At 61.0% G+C, this 12,949-nt stretch overlaps 1 protein-coding gene and 2 long non-coding RNA genes across 3 annotated transcripts; 1 reads left to right on the top strand and 2 right to left on the bottom strand.

Moving 5' to 3' along the window:
• Nucleotides 1-213: 213 nt before the first annotated feature.
• YJU2 (YJU2 splicing factor homolog) lies at nucleotides 214-12,915 on the top strand. Its single transcript, XM_086699459.1, has 8 exons — nucleotides 214-343; nucleotides 2,138-2,238; nucleotides 4,002-4,146; nucleotides 6,095-6,229; nucleotides 8,241-8,422; nucleotides 9,376-9,499; nucleotides 11,888-12,032; nucleotides 12,187-12,915. Exons 1-8 carry the CDS (start codon nucleotides 320-322, stop codon nucleotides 12,297-12,299), a joined length of 969 nt encoding a protein of 322 aa, XP_086555585.1. The 5' UTR covers nucleotides 214-319; the 3' UTR covers nucleotides 12,300-12,915.
• LOC147583870 (uncharacterized) lies at nucleotides 9,002-9,402 on the bottom strand. The gene is made up of 2 exons (XR_015248584.1): nucleotides 9,315-9,402; nucleotides 9,002-9,205 (listed from the first exon to the last, which is right to left on the bottom strand). It is a non-coding gene; the product is annotated as an uncharacterized LOC147583870 (long non-coding RNA).
• Nucleotides 10,211-12,589, bottom strand: LOC147583869 (uncharacterized). The gene is made up of 2 exons (XR_015248585.1): nucleotides 12,481-12,589; nucleotides 10,211-11,349 (listed from the first exon to the last, which is right to left on the bottom strand). It is a non-coding gene; the product is annotated as an uncharacterized LOC147583869 (long non-coding RNA).
• Nucleotides 12,916-12,949: the final 34 nt, after the last annotated feature.

Below are 12,949 nucleotides of genomic sequence, written 5' to 3'. Positions count from 1 at the left end.
AGCGGCCACGGCGCGTCACGACCGAATATTTAGGAGCTCCTGGTCACCTCTAGGGGGCGGAGCGCCTGCCTTGAAATCAGCCGACTCCCGGAGCTTTTGTTGCCAACTACCGAGGTTGCAACTCGGAAGAAGAGATAGCCGGAGTCGGGCCTTGACAGGCGGGGATCTGAGCCAATGAAAAGGGAACCTGCGTATGCTCCAACCAATAATAGAATGAAGGAAGTGACGTCAGCGGAAATACGAGGGACGGTTAAGGAAGTTCGGCGAACACCGAGCCCAAGCGGTCCTCTGGCCCTTGTGGGAGGAGTAGGAGGCAAAGATGTCGGAGCGAAAAGTTTTAAACGTAAGTATTTGGTGACTGGGGCTTTCTACCCGAGAGGGGACATCTCGGAGCTCCGGCCTCGGTGGGCTTCCTGTACTTTCCTATTGGAACCTTTTTCTTTTCTCCAACGATCTTCCGCAGGGCGTGGCTTTCAGACACCTCCCAATCACCTTCAGCGAGGGGTGGGCCTTCGCGGTGTTTGCGGGCGTAGCTTAGGCTATTTACCAGGTCACGTCCTCTGATTGGATGTTCCGAAGGGAATTAGCCAATCATTTCCCCTGGGGGGGGGGTTCGCCTTGAAGAGTATCGGTGTTTTCCCCACGCCACGCCCCAGGGCCGTGGCTCCCGGAAGCCCCGCCCACATACGGGTCTGGCTTCGCTCAGCCCTCCTGTTCTGCTGGCGGGGGAGCCTCGTAACTGTATTGTGAAACGGGGACTTTTGTGAGGTGGAGGGGGGACTCAGAAGTCAGGATGCGGCTTCTGGAAAAGAGAGCTCTTGAATTCCGAGTTCTTGTCCCCACCCCCCACCCCTCAGGAATGTCAGGGGGTGAGCTCCCCAGCCTGGGGGCGGGGGGGTAAGTCCAGGATGTCAGGCCAAGAGCCCAGATCTGCAGGGTCGGTTTGATCCTCCTTCCTGCGGCTCAGCGTTCTAATCTTTTAAACATTCATGTTAGGAATGCACCCCCAGCCCCGTCGCAGTCCAGTTCAGGTGCTGGACTTCGTGTCCCTGAAAGTCCTTCCATCCTGAGGATCCAACTGGGAACCGTTTCTCTAATTTACTGGTGGATAGTTCTGTGCGCCGGCCGTTGCGCTAGTGGCACGCACATCGCATCAAGGAGGTGGCGGGTTATGTCCATTCAGATGAGAATGAGGCCCAGAGAGAGGGGTGATAGCCACGGGGTGGAGGAGTCCAACCCAGGTCCCTGGATCCGTAACCTATGCACCACTGTACCGCTGTTTCCCCCAGAGTCCTGTCCCCGCAGGGACTCAGTTTCCTCCTCTGTGAAATGGGTACGCCGCACCCCGTCTCCTAGAGTCTTTGCAAGGATTCTGTGGGACATGGCAGGTACAGTGCTCCACGTGGCATCCGGCGCCTAGTAGGTGCCCAAAACACAAGCTGCTGTGTTTTCTGATTGTCCGTTGAAGTTGTTTTTACAACCCCAAACTGCCTTCCCCGTATGCCCCACCTCAGCCTCCCGTGCCGGAGTTAAGACAGCAGAACTGAGGCTGCTACCCTCAGAAAGTCTGGCTGGCGAGGGTGGACCTTGGCTGGCATCCGGGAACTTGAATCTCAGGCTGGTTCCCACTGTTCCCTGATGAGAATGGTTCCCTGGGCTCAAACTCTGTACGAACAACGTGGTTTACGCTGCGCGTGGGCCCTGCTCCTGGAGTCTAGAACGTCAGAACCTGCGAGGCCGTGGGGCGTGCGTGACCTTCCCTCAGCGAAAACCCTGGGCACTGGGTCCCCGTGAGCTTCCGTGGGAGACACCGTCTCACGTGTGTTGTCATATTTCATTACTGGGGTAATCAAGCACGTCCTGTGTGAGCCCGTTGGGAGAAGACCCTGGAACAGTGTGTCTAGTCTCCCCGGACCCCCCCCCCCCCAACACACACACCCTGTTTCCTTTGCTGATTTCTCTCTGTGTCCTTTTGCCGTAACGAGTGATTGCCATAAGTATGAGTGTACGCGGAGTCCCAGGAGCCGTCACTCGAAGTCATCAAACCCCAGGGCGGTCCTGGGGACCTGGGTCTGGCGGTCCCCAGAGCCCTTCCCTGTGGCTCAAACAGCTCCCTGGTGCTTTTCACTTCCCACAGAAATACTACCCGCCTGACTTTGACCCGTCAAAGATCCCCAAGCTCAAGCTCCCCAAAGATCGGCAGTACGTGGTGAGGTTGATGGCTCCCTTCAACATGAGGTGAGTGCCCCACCCCCCGTGCACCTCTTCATGTGCCCCCCCCACGTGACATCCCAGTGAGCACGTGACTCGACCAGCCGTCACCTTCCTCAGAGTTCAGGATTGACCCCCCTGGATCTTGATCATTGGTAGTTAAGTGTGTTAAGCGGAGATGGGGCCCTGGGTACTAATTCACCTCCTCACAACAGCCACGCTCCTTCATACCCCAGGACCTTTGCACGAGCTGTTCCTTCTGCCTGGAACCCTCTTCCTTCTTCTCTCATGTGGCTGGTGCTTCTTCACGCTTCAGGTCTTGGCTTAAATCTCACCCCCTCAGGGACGCGTGGCTGGCTCAGTCCATAGAGCATGCGACTGTTGATCTCAGGGTTGTGAGTTTGAGCCCCACATTGGGTGTAGAGAATAACAAAAAAATAATAAGTAGCTTAAAAATATGAATGTTAAAAAAACAAGAAATCTTTGGGGCACACGGGTGGCTCAGTCGGTTAAGCATCTGACTTCGGCTCAGGGTATGATTTCAGGGTTCGTGACTTCACGCCCTGTGTCGGGTGAGCTCGAACCCCACTTGGGGTGAGCCCGGCTTCTCTCTCTCTCTCTCTCTCTCTCGCTGTCTCTCTCTTTCTGTCTCTGCTCCTCGAGGGATTCTCTCTCTCTTTCTCTGTCTCTGCTCCTAGCTCACTTATGCCCTCCCTCTCTCAAAAAATTAATTATTTACTTATTTTAATTAAATCTTAAAAAAAAATTCTCACCTCCTCGGAGAGGCCCTCCTGCCCCCCATCTGACCCCTTCCGTGATCCCCTCTCCCTCACAGTCCCCAGATCTTGCCCTCTGCCCTGCTTCCCAGCGACCGCCTCCCCAATGCTGAGTCCTACAGATTTTCACGTTTCCGCAGGTAGAAGTTAGATATACTGACCATCACAGACCCCTGGTTGAGTGAAATTCAGCGTTTATGTGTTGTTAGTCTGTTTCTCGCTCTCCTTCGTTCATTCGTTTTGTTTTTAATTCAACAATCACTCTGGGTGCCTGCTGTGTGCCAGGGCCCAGGCTGGGCCCCAGGGTTGCTGCGGGGAAGGAGACCGGCAGAGCCCCTGGCCCACGGAGCCCACAGTCAGAAGGGGTGGAGATAATAACCCAGTGTTCGGGCACATTCACGCCCGGTGTACATGGGACGTGTGAATCAGGCATGAGGGAGGGTGACTGAGTAGGTGGCAGGAAGGGAGGCTGCTTAGCTGATGTGGTCAGGGACACGTCAGAAGACACGCCAGCAGGGCTGGGGTCTGAGAGGTGAAGGGTGTCCTGGGTTCTGAAGTGCAGGGCAGAGGCCCGGAGGCGGCCCGAGCTGGGGGTATTTGTAGGAACCGTCAGGAGGCCGGGGTGCTGCGCCTGGGGAGCACGGGGCCTGAGTGAGGGCAGGCTGGCGGGAGCTTCCATGTGGCTCCTGTGGCTTCCCTCCTGGTGGCACCGAACCTTGTGGAGGCTAGGATGCCCCATGAGCACCAGCCAGGCTTCTGGGAGCGGTGACCGGCGAGTCTCAGAGGGTCTGGATCGTCCGGGTGCTTCCCCAGAAGGGGACCCTGGGACCAAGACCCAGGCAGGTAGGAGGAAGAACGGGCAAGATGGGGGGAATCTGAGGCAGGCTGCTGTGGGAGGGAGGGAGCTCCCCGTCCCTGGAGGTATGCAAGCAGCCATCCGCCAGAATGCCCGAGCATCCGACCGTAGGAACCTGGGTACCGAGATGGCACAAGGCCCTCTGTCCTGCCCCACAGGTGTAAGACGTGCGGAGAATACATCTACAAGGGCAAGAAATTCAATGCGCGCAAGGAGACGGTGCAGAACGAGGCCTACCTGGGCCTGCCCATCTTCCGCTTCTACATCAAGTGCACGCGGTGCCTGGCAGAGATCACCTTCAAGGTAGACGCCAGCCGGGCTGGCCCTGCCCCCTCGGGAGCTCCCCGCCGTCCTCTCCCCGCAGGGAGTCCCCCTTTCACTTTATCCCCAGGAAACAGGCATTTTGGGGGGTTGTTCACGGCAGCATCGTTCGTAGGGGCAGAAACGCAGAAGCAACCCCCATGCACAGTAACGAGGGACTCGGGGAGCTAGTGATCATGCGGTGAGGAGTCGTGCAGCCGGTAACCATCACGACTGTGCGAGGATTTGGGGAGAGGACAGGGAGACTGTCCTTTTTTTTGAGGACTTTGTATTAAAAAATATTTTTTTAACCTTATTTTTGAGAGAGGGAGAGAGAGAGAGACAGAATATGAGCAGGGGAGGCGCAGACAGGGAGGGAGACACAGAATCCCAAGCAGGCTCCAGGCTCCGAGCTGTCAGCACAGAGCCCGACGCCGGGCTCGAACCCACGAACGGTGAGATCACGACCTGAGCCGAAGTCGGACATCCAGCCGCCCCTAAATTTTTAAATTTTTTTTTAAAGTTTATTTTATTTACCTTTGAGAGAGACAGCGCTAGTGGGGGAGGGGCAGAGAAAAGGAATCCCAAGCAGGCCCCCCCCCACCCCCACCCCCCCGCGCTGACGTGGCGGAGCCGGATGCGGGGCTCCCACCCACGCACGCGCTGTGCGATCACGACCCCCACCGACATCAAGAGTCGGGCGCTCGACTGGCCGAGCCACCCAGGCGCCCCAGTATGAGTTTGTTTCAAGACCAGAGGCACTGTGGCAAAATGTGAGAAACCGGGCTCCCTGGTGGAGAATTTCAGGCGATTACGTAGCGAGGGGGACGTGGAGGGCGGGCGCGTCCCCGTGTGAGGTAGACACAGCTCAGACGGGAGTACAGGCCCCGCGCCCGCAGATCTGGTCCCCTCCTCTGCCCGGCCGGGCCCCATGCGTGGAAACGGTCGCTCGGAGGTTTCTTGTACGGCGTCCAGGAGAAGTGCTGCGCGCGCACGCGCGGAGCGATCACCCTCTACCCGGCCCTTTTTGGTTTAGCGCTCGCTGCGGCGCTTATTTGGGATCCTGGGAGACACACAGGAGCGGCCTGGCCAGCCCAGCGCGTCCCGCGTCCCGTCTGCCCCGCACCAGCTTCCCCGCCCGTCAGCGCCCCCCGCTTCCCCGGGCCTCCGTCGCAGTCAGAAGCCAACGGATTCGGGACGCCATGTAGATCTCCGCGTTTTGCCCAATGCCACCTTTCCAGCGCGGGGGTCTCATCCAGGAGCCCAGCTTACATCTCCTCCCTGTCTCCGTTTTATAAATGCGGACAGGGGCACGCTGTGCACGGACGCGATATGTGATTTAGAATTGTGAAAGGCGCGCGCACACACAGCAGATACATACGTGTGCGCGCACGTGCACACAGCAGACAGGAAGACAGGATGCGCGCGAAGACCCAGAGACTCGTATTTGCAATCGTGTGCAGGGCGGCAGGGGGGCAGAGGGCGGGTAGAGAGAGGTGTGAAAGTCCAGGCTACAGAATTTGGCACTTTTGGCAAAGGGGACAGGAGCTCTAGAAAGCACCAAACGAGCCGAGTGTTAAGAAAAGGAGGGGCGCCCGAGCGGCTCAGCCGGTTAAGCGTCCGACGTCGGCTCCGGTCACGATCTCAGGGTTCGTGAGTTCAAACCCCGCGTCGGTCTCTGTGCTGACAGCTCGGAGCCTGGAGCCTGCTTGGGATTCTCTCCCTCTCCCTCTTTCTCCTCCTCTAGTTTTCTCTCTCTCTCCCAAAATAAACTAACTAGCTCAATAAGTAAATAAACTTTTTTAAAAAAGGAAAGAAAAGAACAGGCTTGAGAAGGAGTGAAGCATGAGAGAAGGTGTCCCGGGGTGTGGGCTGGCAGCATCTCTTGATGCCCAAGGACGCAGGACTGACGTCTGTCCTCCCCCCCCCCCCCACTCCCCCCGCCTTACAGACAGACCCAGAGAACACAGACTACAGCATGGAGCACGGGGCCACCCGGAACTTCCAGGCGGAGAAGCTCCTGGAGGAGGAGGAGAAGCGGGTGCAGAAGGAGCGGGAAGACGAGGAGCTGAACAACCCCATGAAGGTAGAGCCCCCAGGCCGCGGCCCTCCAGGTCGCCCCCGCCACCCCCTCCCTGCCGCTCGCACACCCTGCGCGGTCCCGGGGCTGCATGTACGGGACCCGACTCCTGGGATCCGGTTGTTCGATTGGCTGCCAGTCACCCTCAGGGAAGAGAGCTCATCCAGGGCCTGCCCTGCCGCCCGAGCCCCCTGAACTGGGTCCGGAGCACTTGGGCCATGTGTGGGAGCAAGCCCGGGGCAGGGGCCACCTGGCAGGCAGCAGTGGGCGGCCCCCAGGAGCTGGGAGCAGCCCCCCGTCCAACAGCCAGCAAGACAGCGGGGCCCCCGGTCCCTCGGCCGCAAGGAACCGATTCCGCCAGCGGCCCGGGCCCCCGATGAGACCCCTGGCCCTTGCCGTCAGCCTGGTGAAACCCCGCCGGAGAACCCAGCCGTGCCTCGCGGCACCGGCCTCCTGGCGCACGCTAGCGGGCAGACGGGGAGATTCGTGCTGTTTTAAGCCACTGAGCTGGTGGCAGATGGTCGTGCCGTCAGAAGAAGGTGGTACAGGGAGGCAGGAGGTCGGACGCAGAACACAAGGCACCGTGTTAGCGCAGGAGGCTCCTGTGACCGCGGCCCGTGGAGCCCAGAAGCGCGGGAGGCACCGTTCTCTTGAATGTTCGCTGGCTGTGTGGCCTGGGGCAAGGCACTTGGCCTCCCTGTGCCTTGTGTTGCGTTTCTCAGAAGCAAGAGGGCATCGGTGTCCCTTCCGATCTCCCCGACCCGCATGATGCCGGCTATTCCTGTGCCCCTCTGCCAGGCTTCTGAGCTGCCGCGGGGGACCTGAGGCGCCGGGTTCAGCAGGGGGGCGGGGGCGGGGGGGCGGCTCTGCAGGGGCTGCGCGTGGCCGGAGCTGCCCGCGTGGTCGCGTCCATCCTTGTCCGCCCACCCTGGCCCCGGGGTTTACGGCCTAGCGAGTCGCCCCCAAACTGCAACTTTACCTAAGAAACATCTGTGATCCTACAGTTTCTGAGGGGCAGGAGCCCCAGGGAGCTGAGCCGGGGTGGGGGGCTCTGGCCCGGGGTCTCTCATGAAGTCCCGGTCAAGCCACATCTTCTGAAGGCTCGACCGAGACCAGAGGGGCTGTTTCCATGCTGGCGCCCTCAGGGAGCCAGCGGGGGCCTCCGTCCCTGCCACGCGGGCCCCTCCACTGCACTGCCCGAGCCCCCCCCACCCCCACCCCGACACTGAGCACCCGCACAACGCGGCACCGCCCTCCCCAAAGCGAGGGATCCAGAAAAGCGGGAAAGGAGCTGCCCTCAGAGCGACAGGCCATCATTCCGTCATGCAGTGCTCACTAGGAGCGGGTCACGGAGTCCGGCCCACACTCGCGGGAAGGGAATTCGGGCTCTGCTCTTTGAAGGGAGGAACCTCGAAGAATCGGGGGATATACTTTGAAACCCCCAGGACCGCCACTTCCCAAAGGCTCAGCACAGGGTCTCGCGGCCAGGAAGCGGCCAAGGGCAGGCCCCACACCCGGCTGTGCCCGGCTCCAAACGCCCCTGTCTCGGAGACGTGGGCTGGCCTTGCCCCTCCGAGCCGCGACATAAACGAAGCTATCGCAAGGCTATCTCAGCCTGGCACACAACAGTGGCTCAGGGTTTTTAACCTTTTTTGTAACTATTTTTTTAAGTGGGCTCCATGCCCAGCACAGGGGTTCAGGTCCCGACCCTGACATCCAGCCGCCCGCCCCACTGACTGGGCCGGCCGGGCGCCCCTCCTCTTCGCTATATATCATTTCCTGCTGGAGCCAGGCTGGCAGCCGAGGCCGACTGGCCCCACCACTGACCGGCCACGCGGCCTCAGATGACCACGCCCCATGCCCAGGCCTCAGTGTTCGGAGCTGTGAGACGGGTGCAGCTCGGGCGGGAGGCCCCCGAGCGGGCGCTGCGGATGGAGGCGGGGTGGGGGTCTCTCCCTGGCGGGTGCCGAGCCCCACGGCCCCAGCAGGTGCACGCAGCCCGTGTCCTGCCCGCCAGGTGCTGGAGAACCGAACCAAGGACTCCAAGCTGGAAATGGAGGTGCTGGAGAACCTGCAGGAGCTCAAGGACCTGAACCAGCGGCAGGCGCACGTGGACTTTGAGGCCATGCTGCGGCAGCACCGCCTGTCCGAGGAGGAGAGGCAGAAGCGGGAACAGGAGGAGGACGAGAGGGAGACCGCGTGAGTCGGCCGGGCGGGGCCGGGCGGGGGCCAGGGTGCTCTGACCCACCTCCGGCTCTCCCTCCGCCTGGAACACCCCCCTTCCAGGTCTTCCCGGGCTCTCTCAAGGGCCGCCTTCTCCGGGAGGCTTCCCCCGTCCCCCCCGCCCGCGTCTCACTTTCTCAGGGCGTCTGTGTCGGGGTCCCCAAGGCCCCGCCCAGGTTTGGTGATCTGCCAGGAGGAGCCTCAGGCCCGGCCTGCTGTGTTCACACTTTGTGCACGGCACCTACCGCCGTGGAACCTTCTCGCTGACTCACCGTCTCCCGGTTTATTGGCCTCCCTCCCTCCCGCCTCCAGCATCTGAGGTGGCTGGGTGTCTGCATTCGCAGGGCCTGGGACGGGGGCACGGAGTAGGTCCCCGTGGCGTGGGCAGGTCGGCGATACGGTGATCCGCAGTGAGAAGGGTGTATGTTTATCCGACACTTGCCGAGTGCCGGGCACCGGTTTGAGGTCGTCCTGATCGTTCTGGCAGCCGAAGGACTGCGGCGTGGGGCGCTCCAGGCGCGGTCCCGACCGAGTCACCCGGCCAGAGTTCGGGTTCAGGTGGCTGGTGCCATCGGCCAAGCACTTAACCACTCGCTGCCCTCAGTGGACAGAGATTTTTTTTTTTTTAACGTGTATTTATTTTGAGAGAAAGGGAGCACAAGCAGGGGAGGGGCAGAGAGAGGGAGAGAGCGAATCCCAAGCAGGCTCCATACTCAGTGCGGAGCCCGACGCGGGGCTCGATCTCACCAAGGTCACGACCTGAGCCGAGAACAAGAGCCGGATGCTCAACACACTGAGCCGCGCGGCACCCCCAGAGAAGGTTGTTTTTAAGGCATTTGTGTGCCCCCACCCCGCCTCCGGCACTCACCGATGTCAGGAGGGGCAGCGCGCCCCGGCGGGACATCCCAGGCACACGTGCCGTCCCACAGGGCCCTGGTGGAGGAAGCCCGGAAACGAAGGCTGTTGGAGGACTCGGATTCAGAAGAGGACGCTGCTGCTCCTGCCCCGCCGTGCCTGGCCCCGCGGCCCAACCCCACCGCCATCCTGGAGGAGGTGAGTGCACGCCCGGACCTCCGCGTGTTCTCGGGTTAATCCGAGAGGGTGAGCCAGGGGTCGGCCTAAGCTGGTCTCCAAAGGCCAGACCGTGTGTGTCGTAAGGGCTCAAGTCCGCCGTCGCATCCCCAAACAGCCCTGGATCTTGTGGGAATGAGTGGCCGTGGTCACGTGCCAGTAAAACTTCACGGTCAAGACGGGCTCTGCTTTACCGGCCGCTGCTTCAGCCGCTGAAACAAGCGAGACCCTCAAAGGTGGAGACCTAAGGACACCGATGTTTGCCTGTCAGCCCCTCGAAGTTCATTGGCTGGACTACTGTCCTGGCCTCATGGAGCTGCAGAGAGCCCGGGAACTGCGGCCTGTAGGCCGCCCGTGCTGGCAGAAAGGAGGGGAGACAAGGATGTGGCAGGTGGACTTTGCACCACAGCTGTCTTATCCGCCAAGGTCAAGGCCGCTCTTTTTTTTTTTTTTTTTTAACGTGTATTCATTTTTGAGAGACCAGAGACAGCGCGTGAGCAGGGGAGGGGCAGAGAGAGAGGGAGACACAGAATCCCAAGCAGGCTCCAGGCTCTGAGCTGTGAGCACAGAGCCCGACGCGGCGCTCAAACCCACGAACCGTGAGATCGTGACCTGAGCCAAAGTCGGACGTTTAACCGACTGAGCCGCCCAGGCGCCCCTAGGCCACTCTGGTTTGTTAACTGAAGAAGGGGGTTAATGAGGGAAATCGTTGGTTTTCATTTAAACGTATCCATGGTCCGGGTTACGAGATTGCAAGCCCCGCCAGTGGATAGGACCCCAGGTAACAAGGGTTTCAACTGCACAGGGGTTACTTTTCTCTCCAGTGACAGTTGTGCACAGCCATCCGGACAGGGAAGGTGGCCCCACAGCACGGGGCCCAGGCACCTGCCTTCTTCCTGGTTCTGCTGTCGGCGGTGGGGGGGGGGGGGGGTGCCCCCATTGCATGGTGTCTCAGTGCCACCTTCACATCCTGGCCGGAGAGGAGAGGGGCGGGCAGGGGAGGGGGACGTTCAGGGCCGCTGCACCCTGGGTTCTGCACATCCTGCTGCTCACGTCCCATTGGTCAGAGCTGAGCCACCTGACCACATCCTGCTGCAAAGGAGGATGGGAAAGGTAGTCTTTCCGTGGGGTAGCCATGCTCCCGCTGAGTTGCCCCTGACTGTCAGCAGAGAGAATGGCTCTGGAGGTCGTGCCCTGTCACCCGTTAATCTTTGAAGGCTTCATTGATGTCCCGTCCCCCCCAGCCCCGTCACAGGTGTCTCGTTCACGCCTAGTGTGACAACCGACTTTCCTTTTGCACAATATGCCTCCGTCAGGACTTCCCAAACCTTCACCGAGAGCCTTACGGAAGCTCATCTGTCCGTCCCTGTGTTCTTGGTTCAGTTTAGGGGCAGTGAGTGCAGTTGGCAGGGACGGGTTTCGAGCGAGTGCTCACAAGCGCCGGCCTGCTGTGGGGGCCGCGTGAGACCGTTCAGTGATGCCGGGTCAGAAAGCTGCTCTGTCCCCCGCTGGGCCGCGTCGGTCCTGGTCGCCGCTCTCGGGGCCCCGGCCAGCACGCAGATTGCAACAGGGCTGCCCGAGGCCCCCTTCGCATCTCTGCCTGTAGCTCCTCCTCCTCGCTCTGTCGTCAGTCCGGGTCCCCTCTCTGAGCAGAGACCTGTCCCCACCGCCCTGTCAACAGTGGCTGCCGTTCCCTCCACTGTCGTGCCACACTGATGTCCTTCTGTCAAGACGGGTGTTGTCCTGGTGACCTACTCTTGTCCCTCCTCCGTCCTCCCTCAGATGGTGGGCCCCGCGAGGGCAGCTCTGGCGCCAGGCTCAGACAGGACCTCCTGATCCAGGGGATTCGTTTCCCTGTTTCAACATAACTGACAAAAGGGGTTCCTCCCGGTACGATTGAAGAGCTGGATGTGAGGCTGAGCCCCTTTCTGCCTTCCCCTAACTAGTCCCAAAAGTGGGTGCCTCCGTTTTCCCTCTTCCGTCAAACACATTGATAGAGCATCTTCCTGCCAAGAATTACGTGTGGCACTGTGGACCCAGTTGTGAACAGGACAGGAACCCACAGCATGGATGGATGGGGGGGATACGTAATGAGGCAGTAAAGGGTGAAAGGGTGCTGGGGGCGTGGAAATACAGCACTCACTTGAGCTTGAACTGTGGAGAAAGGTTTCCCAGAGGAGCCAATACTTGGATGGGTATTGAAGGGTGAGTAGGAGTTTGCCAAATGCATTAGAGGAAAGGGGGCGTGGCAGGTGGAGGGAACGGAGTGAGAAAAGGCATGGAGGTGAGAAGGTGTGTGACTTAGGATGTGCGGGAGAAGGGGGGATCTGGGACAGCTCACCCACTCGTGTCCCCTCCGCTTACCCCCAGGCTCCAAAAGCCAAGAGGAAGGCGGAGAGCTGGGAACGGAGCGTCGGCACCCTTGGCAACAGGCCCCCGCTGTCAGGCCTGGTCGTGGTGAAGAAAACAGACCCGGGTCTCAGCACCAGGCAGGGTCAGGCGTCACCCACCCCCGGTAGGTGCTCCGGGGTCCCGGGATCGGCGCGCGGCGCCTCAGAGGGCCGCCAGGTGGCAGCAGCGCCCCCAGTGCTGCTGCCGCGCGCTGGGAACCCGCGGAGGGGGGGCGAGGGAGGGGCGCCCCCTACCAGGCGCTCTCGCCTCTCTCCCAGGCCCCAGGAAGAGCGGGAAGGCGGCTGACCCTGCACCCTGGACACCCGGCACCTCCTCCCTGAGCCAGCTGGGGGCATATTCGGACAGCGAGGACAGCAGCGGCAGCAGCTGAGACCCCTGCCCAGGCCCTTCTCCGGGTCAAGGTCACGTGTCCATAGTCAGCTGCTGGTCGGCAGGAGGCCTTGGCACCAACCAGGGCCATGAGCGGACAAACACAAATGTCCTCAGAGGCTGGTCGGGCCAGCGAGGGCTTCCACCCCCGGACTCGGTTTCTCCCCTGTCCCCCCACCTACCAGCCTTCGGGGACCTCGGGGTCCCTGGCTCACGCTGCCGCCCTCCTGGCCCTCCTTCCGGGGCTGTGGCATCCCTGGAACAGCCCTCGGCTTCCAGCAGGCTTTTGCGGTACTCCCCGGCCTCCCTTGGATGGCAGGGAGGGGTGGGCGGTGCTTGGGGCCCCGGCCCCGTTGGCCCCGCCCACGCGCTAGCTCCGCCCCCTCCTGCCAGGAAACCTGCAAACCAGTGAAAGGAAGCTGCCGCCTGGTCTGGGCACTTCCGCCAGCTTCTGAGGCGGGGCCGCTGGAGCACACGTGGCCAGCGTGGGCGCCTGGCTCTCAGAAGCTGTGAGTCGATCGGGGTTTGTTGATCGGCCTGAGTTTGGGGATGATTTGTTATGTAGCGCTAGATAGCTGACATGGTCACGTGACTAGTAAACCTGGTTCCAAAGCTCACGTTCTTTCAAGGCTGCCGGCTGTCAACTCTGGT

The sequence above is a fragment of the Puma concolor genome, chromosome A2 (assembly GCF_028749965.1).
Source record: "Puma concolor isolate L17-30 chromosome A2, mPumCon1.1.hap2, whole genome shotgun sequence".
NCBI lineage: Eukaryota > Metazoa > Chordata > Mammalia > Carnivora > Felidae > Puma > Puma concolor.
This window is presented reverse-complemented; position numbering and strand designations above follow the sequence as displayed.

Bases quoted from the DNA above. Each gene is read 5' to 3' on its own strand.
- YJU2 (XM_086699459.1), top strand. From the start codon at position 320: ATGTCGGAGCGAAAAGTTTTAAAC. The intron at 4,147-6,094 runs GTAGACGCCAGC...CCCGCCTTACAG, and splicing joins TGGCAGAGATCACCTTCAAG to ACAGACCCAGAGAACACAGA. The intron at 12,033-12,186 runs GTAGGTGCTCCG...CCTCTCTCCCAG, and splicing joins TCAGGCGTCACCCACCCCCG to GCCCCAGGAAGAGCGGGAAG.